At 39.8% G+C, this 11,808-nt stretch overlaps 1 protein-coding gene across 1 annotated transcript in view; it reads right to left on the bottom strand.

The window, feature by feature from the left end:
* Positions 1 to 752: 752 nt before the first annotated feature.
* Positions 753 to 11,808, bottom strand: part of LOC306962729 (NACHT, LRR and PYD domains-containing protein 12-like) — a 34,388-nt gene continuing 23,332 nt past the window's right edge. Inside the window, exons 6-15 of the mRNA XM_079555981.1 lie at positions 9,971 to 11,292; positions 9,721 to 9,894; positions 9,168 to 9,344; positions 8,554 to 8,727; positions 3,236 to 3,412; positions 2,606 to 2,782; positions 2,208 to 2,381; positions 1,788 to 1,961; positions 1,204 to 1,377; positions 753 to 833 (exon numbers count right to left, since the gene is read on the bottom strand). Coding sequence (XP_079412107.1) covers positions 818 to 833; positions 1,204 to 1,377; positions 1,788 to 1,961; positions 2,208 to 2,381; positions 2,606 to 2,782; positions 3,236 to 3,412; positions 8,554 to 8,727; positions 9,168 to 9,344; positions 9,721 to 9,894; positions 9,971 to 11,292 — 2,739 coding nt within the window. The 3' untranslated portion in view covers positions 753 to 817. The remainder of the gene's footprint in view (positions 834 to 1,203; positions 1,378 to 1,787; positions 1,962 to 2,207; positions 2,382 to 2,605; positions 2,783 to 3,235; positions 3,413 to 8,553; positions 8,728 to 9,167; positions 9,345 to 9,720; positions 9,895 to 9,970; positions 11,293 to 11,808) is intronic.

The raw sequence follows: 11,808 nt of genomic DNA, 5'->3' as shown, positions 1-11,808 counted from the left end.
ATCATCGAGGTCCAGCGCTACTTGGGAGAGGGAAACCTATTGAGATCAGAGGATCCCTTGACTTATTGGGGGAACCAGAGGAACACCTATCCAAACCTTCTCCAGCTGTCTTTACAATGTTTATGTACCCCAGCTTCATCTGTACCCTGTGAGCGTATATTCTCCAAAGCTGGGGAAATGGTGTCAAAAAAACGCAATAGGCTTAATGCCAAAACATTGGACAAACTTATTTTTTTGAATAAAAATTCATGATAACAAACTCAATGTCATTTAAATTGGTAAATCACATTCGCAACTTTTACTTTCACATAATATGTGACCTAATGCAGTAAGAAATACAGTAACTTCATATTGTGTATGCAAGTATGACCAGTTCATTGAATCAGTGTGTCCTGTGAGTCTCAACTGAGTTTCATGCAATGATGTATAAGATCCACCAGGTGTCAGTATAGAGCAACAGAGTGACACTGTACCAGCACAGTATCAATACAGTTTGGGGGGTGTGCCGAAACGCTTCACGAGGCCTCATCTACCCATCACTAGTGTGAAGAAAATAAAACCCAAAATGCAGGACTGCAACAAAACTGGTGATGTTTATTGCCCTATCAATAAGTACAATGGAAGTACTACAGATAAAAATCCACGCTCAGACGCCTGGAGAGTTTGTGACCCGCACGGAAAAGACTTTCTTCTCACGTCCTCATCGTTCTTTCTTTGGAGGTGACTTTTGAGCTCAGACCTGTTCCACTTCGTGCCGGTTTATTCTCTCTCCTGGGCTCAGTCTGAGGCATCTGCTCTGGAGCTGAACATCTTCAAATTATGCATGTTTCCATCTGTTGAGAAGCAGAGATTAGACTCCAATCCAGTTAATTACAACTTGCCATAGTATTTTCACAAGAAATATGATGTTAATTGACACTGAAACATATGAAAAGGATAGAGTCTCAAAGGCCCTGTATATCGGAGTGTGGGCTGGTGTTTTGACTGAGGAGGAGGGAGATGGACTGAACATGCAGATTACTCAAATTTATTTTTTGATGAGGATATGACATATTGACATTGGTAAAAGTCCTTTAAATGTAGGATGGATTTAACCGCAGCAAACAGTCTCAGTGTTTTATTGCGACAAAAATAGGCAGGAAATGACCTCGTCCTGTGTGCCCCGCTCCAGGTTCAGAACAGTCTCACACAGTCAGGACTCACCGCAGTGTCTTCAGTCGACAGTGAGGGCTCTGTTTAAGGAAGAGGAGCTCCTTCACATCTGACTCACTGAGACTGTTATAATCCAGGTCCAGCTCATAGAGATGTGAGGGGTTGGACTTCAGAGCTGAGGCCAGAGAGGAACAGCTGACCTCTGACAAACCACAGCGCTCCAATCTGAATAAAGAATAAATTAAGTTATTAAAGTCTACAGATAAACAAATACACATTGGATATTTTGATTAAGAAACATCATGGAAACTATCAAAACTGATTAGTAAATAAATAAATGGATTTTATGGAATCGCAATGAAAGAATGAGAGCCTTCAGAAACTGTTGAAATTTAAAAAATGATTCTGTTTAAAAATAGTATGATATCCCAAAAAATATGATTAAAAAGCATGATGAAAAAAAAAACTTTATTCTCTTTGCAGTTTGTCAAAAGAATCTTACAACAACATGTACATTTTTTATAATATCTTTAGGATAAGACTTCTAGGCTTCATTCCTCTAAATTAAGTATTTTGAACAAAGCCATGTTCATAGTTTGTGTGAAAATGACCTGACCCAGAGACAGTGAACTGACCTGAGAGTGTGCAGGCGACAGTCTGTTATTGGTAGAAAACCACACAGATGAGACACTCCTGAGTCAGACAGTCTATTCTCACTCAGGTCAAGGTAAGTGAGATGTGAGGGGTTGGACTTCAGAGCTGAGGCCAGAGAGGAACAGCTGATCTCTGACAAACCACAGCCATACAATCTGAGTAAGTGATTAACAGATAAACACACCCAGGCACGGACATTTTGGGCATGAGAGTTATCCAAGCTGAATTGTAAATACACATATTGGATTTTTTTTTAACTGAGAGTTTTCACAAACTGAAACAGACAGAACTTCAAGGTTTTAATTGATAACATTTTTGAGAAAATGATCATTGTTATGAGCAAAAACTAAACATTAAAACTCTTTCATAGTTAAGACCTGACATAGAGACAGTGAACTGACCTGAGAGTCCGCAGCCGACAGTCTGCCCTCTGTAGAAAGACACACAGATGAGACACTCCTGAGTCAGACAGACTGTTCTTACTCAGGTTCAGGTCATTGAGATGTGAGGGGTTGGACTTCAGAGCTGAGGTCAAAGAGGAACAACCGATCTCTGACAAACCACAGCCTCTCAATCTGAAGGAATAATAAATAAAATGATTAAGTCCAGAAAAAAAAGGAGTGTTATCCAAACTGAGTTGTAAGTAAGCATAATTAATTTTTTCAATGAGAGTTTTTACAAACTAAAATAAGACTTCTAAGGCTTTAACTCCTCTGTCATTGTCATTAGCAAAAACTAAACATTAAAACTGTTACGTTCATACTGTAGTTAAGACCTGACCCAGAGACAGTGAACTGACCTGAGATACTGCAGGCGACAGTCAAACATTTGTAGAAAACCACACAGATGAGACACTCCTGAGTCAGACAGGTCTGTGTTACCAACCAGGTCCAGGTGAAAGAGATGTGAGGGGTTGGACTTCAGAGCTGAGGCCAGAGAGGAGCAGCTGATCTCTGACAAAGCACACCAACCAAATCTGAATAAAGAAGAAGAAGAAGAGCTTTATTTATATAGTGCCTTTCACAGACATGGTCACAAAGTGCTTTACATTGAGACAATACATGAAGTGATGAAAGTCCAGAGATAAACACACCCGGGGAAGGACATTTTGGATCAAAAACGGTCATGAGATTTATCCAAAGAAGTAATGGACATCAGCAAAAATGAACTAAAAACTAACAGGAGTTACTTTAGTCATTAGAACAGAAACTTTACTTGTAAAAACAGGATGTATTTTAGTTGTTAAATTTCTCGTAAAAACAGGATGTATTTTGCTCGTAAAAACAGAACTTTTCTCGTAAAACCAAGATTTATTTTGCACGTCAAAAAAGAAACTTTCTCGTTAAAACAGAAACTCTTTTTTTTTTTTTTTAATGAATGCAATGCGTTGCCATATAGGTAAGACCTTACCCAGAGACAGTGAACTAACCTGAGAGTCTGCAGGCGACAGTCTGACCGTTCAAGAAAACCACACAGATGAGACACTCCTGAGTCAGACAGGTCTTCGTTAGAACCAAGGTCCAGTTCAATGAGATGTGAGGGGTTGGACTTCAGAGCTGAGGCCAGAGAGGAACAGCTGATCTCTGACAAACCACATTGATACAATCTGAATAAGGAATAAATGAAGTGATTAAAGTCCAGAGATAAACCAATACACAATGGACATTTAGACTAAGAAACGACATTAAATAATCGAAACTGATTAGTTATGAATAAATGGGTTTGTTGGATTAGTTCTCACTTAATGAAAGCCTTCAAAAACTGGTCAAATAAAAATGTATACTGTTTAAAAAATAGTAAGTATGAAAAATAAATGAATAAAAAGCAAATGGATTCTAACAACTGCCTGCTGGACATATGCACTGCTCGGGAATGCTGACCATAACATCATTTCCTTACTTCCGCTGTACAGACAACAGAGTGTTACAGCACCCCACAGTGGCCTGGGGAGGCCATTGCATGCTTTCAGGGCTCGCCGGCTTGCACGGATTGGATTTCAGGGAAGTTAAATAGATGAAAGGGCCACTGTGATCATATATATAAACTGCATACATTCTGTACTGGTACCTGCATACCCGTTAAACAATAAGAACATTTCCTTACACAAACCGTTGATCACTCCCCAATTACATAAGAGCTTGAAGAAAAAGAAAGCTTTCAGAGAAAACAACTGGATGATATGGAAGCCCGTTTCCGCCATGTTAAAAAATAAAAGCCCACCAGAAAGTCTAAATTACGAGATTTAAAGTCATAATTCTGTGTTTAAAACATGAAATTACGAGTTTCAATCTCAAAATTAACATCTGTTAAACTCTTACTATGCGTTTAAATCTCAAAATTACGAACTTAAATCTCAAAATTACGAGTTTAAAGCTCAAAATTACGTCTTTTAAACTCTTACTATGAGTTTAAATCTCGAAATTATGAGTTTTTAGGATCCATGATAATATTGGTCCTAATCTAGCAAAAAAAATTACTTCAAATGGTTGTCTGGATGTTATGAAAGGGGGAAGTAAAGTTATGAACTCCATGTTCCTGGAGGGAGTTACTGAAGCAGAAATTATATCTGCTGTAGCTCAGTTAAAAAACAAGACATCGACCGACAGCAATGGGTTTGACATGATGATTATAAAACAAACTATTGATTGTATAAGCAACCCTTTATGCCACATCTTCAATTTGTCCTTCACCTCAGGGGTTTTTCCAAACAAAATGAAAATCTCAAAAGTAATCCCACTCTTTAAATCAGGTGACAAACACTGCCTAACCAATTATAGACCAATATCTCTAATTTCACAGTTTGCAAAAATTCTTGAAAAACTTTTTGTTTACAGATTAGATTCTTTCATGGAAAAAAATGATTTGTTAAATGACAGGCAGTTCGGATTCCGAAAAAACAGGTCCACAGCCTTAGCGTTAATGAAATTCACAGAGCATATCACCACAGCAATAGAAAATAAAGAAAGCACCATTGGCGTATTTATTGATCTAAAAAAAGCTTTTGACACCATAGACCACAACATTCTATTTCAAAAACTGCCGCATTATGGAATTAGGGGAGGGGTGTTAAATTGGATCAAAAATTATTTAGAAAACAGACAACAATTTGTACAGTTTGCTGGTAATACTTCGGAAACATTAAAAATTGAATGTGGAATACCCCAAGGTTCCATTGTTGGGCCCAAACTATTTATTTTATACATAAATGATCTATGTGAAGCATCAGAAATATTACAGTCTGTTATTTGCTGATGACACACATTTCCTCTTCTCTGGAAATAATTTAAAGAACATGAGTAAAATAATTGAAAAAGAAATGATGAAAATAAAGGATTGGTTTGATGCAAATAAATTGTCACTAAATGTGGCTAAAACAAAATTCATGGTGTTTTCAAATTGTGAATTAAACGTGGATATCCAGCTGTCTTTAAATGGAAGAAATATTGAAAGAGTATCTGAACTCAAGTTTTTGGGTGTGACACTGGATGAAAAATTTAATTGGAAATCTCATGTCCACAGTATTAGAAATAAATTATGTAGAAACATTGCTGTTCTTCACAAAGTAAAATATTTTTTAAATCGTGAATCTTTAAGGGTCTTATACTGCGCTTTAATACTGCCTCACTTACTTTATTGCTCAGAAGTTTGGGGAAACACATACAAAACAACAATTCAACCGCTGATAAAAATACAAAAAAAAGCTATAAGAATAATAAATAAAACGCATAGTAGAGAACATACAAATCCACTGTTTATAAAATCAAAACTATTAAAATTACAAGATCTCATTAAATTACAAACATTGATAATAATGTATAAAGCAAGATTTTTTCGATTGCCTCAATCTGTACAATTGATGTTTGTATTCAACGCCGATGCATCCAGTCGTAGAAAACTTAACTTTACTGTCCCTTTTGCCAGAACAACCCAGAAGCGGATGAGCATCTCCGTGGCCGGAGTCAAACTGTGGAACACCCTGCCCTTGAATTTAAAGAACTCCTCCACAGTGCACCAATTTAAAAAACAGTTCAAATTAACAAATATCAACTCTTACACACTACTGTAAATATTAGATTCTAATTTTAAAAACAGTAGTACCTGTGTTGTTTATTCTAGCTTTTGTACAATACCTGCGAATCAGACCATTTATGTTTTGTTCTTTTTGTCTACTTTTTGTATTTGAAGAAAGGGGCACTTAGCATAAGCGTTGTCTTCATCGTGCTCCTTTTCAATCATGTATAAAAAAAAAAGCATGTATAGTTGTTGAAATGTGAAAACATGTAACTAACATGACTGAAATAAATAAATAAATAAATAAATAAATGATCATATAAATCGGTATGGGGGGGGGGGGGGGGGCAGCGGAACCACCTTCATCGTGTTCTTCATTTCTTATAAATAAATAATAATGGTCCCAAAACTGAACCTTGTGGTACACCATACTCCACAGAATTCCTTTTAGATTCATAATGTTTGGCGCATTGAGTTGCCTTGTGGTATAAATAAAGTTGCCTTGCCTTGCCTTACTGACATGCTGTTCTTTGTTAGTTAAATAATTACAGAGCCAGACATAGACATTGTCCCTGAATCTGTATTTATGCAATTTTTGAAGCAGAATATCGTGGTTTGTTAAAAGCTTTAGATAGATCTAAAAATACACCGACAGCAAACTCCTTTTTATCCAAAGCTGAATAAATTCTATTCACTAGTTCAATAAGGGCCATGTGTGATGAATGATATTTGTAAAATCCGAACTGGTAATATAATGTAATATATAATATTTTGTTCTTAATTAAGTGTTGATGAAGTCTTCGATAAACAAGCTTTTCCAATTTTTTTGAGAAACACGGCAATATGGAAATATGACCATAATTTGAAAAGGATGCATTTTCACCATTTTTATACAAAGGTACAACTATTTTTTAATTCAGAAGGTACAATGCCAGTTTTCACAGACAAAAATATAAGAAAGTGGTTCAGAAATAGTAGATGCAACATCTTTGTTAATAGAAGCACTTATTCTATCATAGCCAGGGGCATGAAGAAAAGTTATCCAATGGCTGTATCCGCGATAGGAATGTGTTTAGGCCTTGATGATGCACGAGCATTCCCAAAGCTAATGCTACGCGCTTAAGTTCTGATGATCATGTGAAAATGAGAAATATGCATGAATAAAGTCAATAAAATCACATATGCATAAAGCATCCCTTTGACAATAATCACACACTGCTTGATTTTGCAGTTTATTACTCCCGTTTCATGTACAATTGGCTGTAACTGATTGTTTAGCATCCAGAGCTAGCTAGCGTGTTAGCAGATGGCTCCAATTATGGATCATATCATACACTAATAACGTCTATAAAGCCTTTAACTACATAAAGCAGCCTTGAAGATGATCACACACTGAGTCGGGAGTGACGCATTTGTGGTTTATTGCAGACTCTTTGTCAACAATGAGGCCGATTGCACATGCTAACCAGGCTAACCTAGACTAGCCATTGTCCACCGGCATCCCCTTTTATCAAGCGTATGGGCTGGCTTAAATACTGGGGAGACCATGGGGGGGTCCATAGGACATGGCAGAGGCAAAGAGGGAGGAGTTTGCCCCAAAACAGCAGCTGTTTTTCAGGCATGATACGATTCCAAGATACGGCTACGCCTTATTTTCAGCTCCGTCAGCGCTGGCCGGATCAAGCCCCACAGTTATCGCATTTCTTAACAGGCCCCATTCAGTGCATCCTATAATTTTTGTTTGTTCTCTGTTCTGTCTGTCCTTGCGTTAAACATGCACGTCAAAAAGAATTTCCCCCCAGAGACCATGAAGTCTAAAGTCTAAATATAAATGAGTACAACACTTCATGCTCGTTGCAGTTTGTCGAAAGAATCTTAAACAATAATGTTCAAATATCTGTAGGATAAGACTTCTAGGCTTCATTCCTCTGTAAATACATCATTTTGTCACAAACCAAGCAAAAACAAACATGTTCATAGCTTGTGGGAATATTTAAAGGAATAGGCCACCGTTTTTACATACTAAGATATGTTCTTACCTCACTTTAGACGTGTTAATATATCCCCGTCTGGTCTTTGTCCGTGCGCTCTGTCACGCAAACGGAGCACATACGCAGCCTCTCCCACATGTCACATAGCTCCGAAAAAGCTCACGATAGAAGCTACCAAGCTCTTCCACGTGTTCCCTATTTAAATAAAGTTACGTGAAGTGTTTTCATGCGAAGTATATTTACACAGAAATGTAACGTGTCGATTTTATAAGCAAATAAAAAGGGGGACTATATTGTGAGGCGTAATGATACGAGGAGTAAAACGTCCGCGCAGTAACTCCTAAAGACTTCCCCCGCTCACTTCCGTCAATAACCTTTAGGAGTTACTGCGCGGATGTTTTACTCCTCGTATCATTACGCCTCACAATATAGTCCCCCTCTTTATTTGCTTATAAAATCGACATGTTACATTTCTGTGTAAATATACTTCGCATGAAAACACTTCACGTAACTTTATTTAAATAGGGAACACGTGGAAGAGCTTGGTAGCTTCTATCGTGAGCTTTTTCGGAACTATGTGACATGTGGGAGAGGCTGCGTATGTGCTCCGTTTGCGTGACAGAGCGCACGGACAAAGACCAGACGGGGATATATTAACACGTCTAAAGTGAGGTAAGAACATATTTTAGTAGGTAAAAACGGTGGCCTATTCCTTTAAGACCTGACCCAGAGACAGTGAACTGACCTGAGAGTCTGCAGGCGACAGTCTGGCCGTTGTAGAAAACCACACAGATGAGACACTCCAGAGTCAGATATGTCGTTATCCCTCAGGTCCAGGACAGTGAGATGTGAGGGGTTGGACTTCAGAGCTGAGGCCAGAGAGGAACAGCTGATCTCTGACAAACCACAGCTGTCCAATCTGAACATAAAGAATAAATGATGAGATTAAAGTCCAGAGATAAACAAAAACACAATGTATATTTAGAATAAGAAACGTCATTTCAAGAATCCAACTAATTTGTAAATACATGAATGGGTTTGTTGGATTAGCACTGGATGAATGACAGCCTTCAGTAACTGTTCAAATAAAAACATGATTCGTTTTAAAAATAGTAAGTATGATATACAAATATAAATGAATAAAAGGCAAATATAAATGAGTACAACTCTTTATTCTCTAATAATCTCTTTCTCTAATTTTTTTCTTTCTCTAATCTCTAATTCTTTTTCTCTATTCTCTAATAATATGTACAATGTTCAAAATATCTGTAGGATGAGATAAAATCAAGCAAAACGAACTTGTTGATAGTTTGTATGAAAATTTGACCAAAATACCTCACTCAGAGACCGTGAACTGACCTGAGAGTCTGCAGGCGACAGTCAGACATTTGGAGAAAACCACACACATGAGACACTCCTGAGTCAGACAGACCGTAGCTCTCACACAAGTCCAGTTCTAGGAGATGTGAGGGGTTGGACTTCAGAGCTGAGGCCAGAGAGGAACAAGTGATCTCTGACAAACTACAGCACCGCAATCTAAATAAGGGATAAATGAAGTGATTTAAGTCCAGAGTAAAGTCAGAGGAGGTTTCTACAGCTACAGCTGAACATCTGAGACTCTGGTTTGGAGCAGGACTCAGAGGTTAGGGGTAAATAAGATGAGATAAGATAATCCTTTATTGAGCTCACAATGGAGAAATTCACTTGTTACCTTTGGCTCTCAATAAGATCACTCGGGGTGTGCAATAAACAGGAAATGTGCAAATAGTTAAATAATAAAAAGAGGTGAATGCTGTTGTTTTTCAAACATAAGCTCCTACACTTTACTTCACCCTCAGAGAACGGTTACATCCCATCACTCAGTTTCAGTGATTAAAGACCTGACACTGATGTCCTCAGACACAGCACTGACCTGAGAACGGAGAGCTGACAGTGAGGACTCTTCAGAGCAGCCCACAGCACGGACATTGAGGAGTCACTCAGGAGATTAGAACTCAGATCTAACTCTCTGAGATGGGAGGGGCTGGAGCTCAGCGCTGACGCCACCACTTCACAGTGAACCTCTGAGAGTCCACAGGCCTTAAGCCTGTAACAGATGTTAGAGTGATATATGAGTGATTATAATAGGTCTGTGAAGCTGCTGTCTGTGACTGAGGACTCACACGGCCTTCCTGCAGTTCCTCACTGCTGGGACCAGTCTCTGTGTACCCCAGTAAGACGTTTTGTACTTTTCGAGGTCCAGCTCCTCCAGGACCTGCTCTGACACCTGCAGCATGTAGGCCAGAGCCGAGCACTGGATCTCAGACAGTTCCTCCTCAGATTCACCTCCAGACTTCAGGAAGTCCTGGATCTTCTGCTGCACAGACTGGTCCTTCAGCTCCATCAGACAGTGGAAGATGTTGATGCTTCTGTCAGGAGAGGCTTTCTCTGAGTTAATCTTTTTAAGGTTTTGAATGACTTCTGTGACTTCTGATTGGTCAATTGGACTTAGCAGAGCTCCTAAAAGTCTCTGGTTAGACTCCAGACTGAGGCCATGAAGGAAACGCATAAACAGGTCCAGGTGGCCGTTTGGACTCTGCAGGGACTTTTCAAGAGCTTTTCTTAGGAACTCATTTGGACTTAACCCTGAGACTGTTCCTTCCTTTCCATAAAGAAACTCCCTGACCACCTCCTCATTGTGGCTGAAGCAGTGGTGCAGGTAAACGGCTGCCAGAAACTCCTGCACGCTCAAGTGGATGAAGGAGTAGACTGACTGGTTGAAGACACTCTCTTGTTTGAAGATCTCAGTGCAGAGTCCGGAGTAGACCGAGGCCTCGCTCAGGTCCAGACCCACCCTCTCCAGGTCTTCTTGGTAGAACATGATGTTTCCTGTCTGCAGATGCTCAAAGGCCAGTCTCCCCAGCTTCAGGAGCAGCTCTGTGTCGGCCTCTGTCAGCCCCGCTGTCTCAGACCTGACCTCTTTTTTTGTCTGTTTGTACTTCCTCTTCCTGTGCGTCTGCACCAACAGGAAGTGTGCGTACATGTCTGTGAGGGTCTGGGGCAGTGGTCCGCTCTGATGGGTTCTCAACATGTGGTCCAGGACTGTGGAGGTGATCCAGCAGAAGACTGGGATCTGGCTCATGTTGTGGAGGCTGCGGGAGGTTCTGAGGTGGGACAGCACCGTTTGAAACTGCTCTTCATCGGAGAACCTCTTCCTGAAGTACTGCTCCTTCTGTCGGTCAGTGATGAAGCCCCTGACCTCCGTGAACCTGTGCACGAACCGTGCTGGGATCTGATTGGCCGCTGTTGGGCGGGAGGTGATCCATATAAGGGCGTGAGGAAGCAGAGCACCTCTCATGAGGTTCACCAACAGGACGCCGACCTCTGACCTCTGTGTGACCTCAGAGATGAGCTCACAGCTGAAGTCCAGAGACAGTCTGCTCTCGTCGAGGCCGTCGAAGATCAACAGGAGTTTACAGACGGACAGAGTGTGGGCTGTGAGCGTCTGTGGGTCAGAGAAACAGACCAGCGTCAACTCAACATTTAAGGCTGATTCACACCTGTTTGGAGCTCTTTCCAACGCGGACTAAACTTGGTTGTTTTGGGACCGAACAGATTCAGATTCATTTTATTGGCCATTTGCAGTTTAAAAAACTACATTGGAAAAAAATGTGCAAAGAGCTCAAAGTGCGATATGTAAACCACGTAAAAAGACACAATGTAAAAACAGAACAAACAAACAATGCCACATTAAAAGCCTAAGGGCAAAATACTGTACAATAAAAGTCCACAATAAAAGTCCACAGATAAATATAATAGAAGTGCCTCGTTTAAAGTGCCTTGTTTAAAGTGATCACAGCTTGAGGAAAGAAACTGTTAATATGGCGATCAGTAGAACATATGATGGAGCGATACCTTCTCCCTGAAGGAAGCATCAGCTTTATATGTGGCCTAAAGGAGTGCAGCCAATGGTCCTGCTGGCTGAGCGAACCACTTTGTTCAAAGCCTCTCTTTCAGAGTG

Source organism: Gobius niger (assembly GCF_951799975.1).
Source record: "Gobius niger genome assembly, chromosome: 5".
Lineage (NCBI taxonomy): Eukaryota > Metazoa > Chordata > Actinopteri > Gobiiformes > Gobiidae > Gobius > Gobius niger.
Note: the sequence above shows the minus strand (reverse complement) of the source record. Positions and strands in the feature narration are given on the sequence as shown.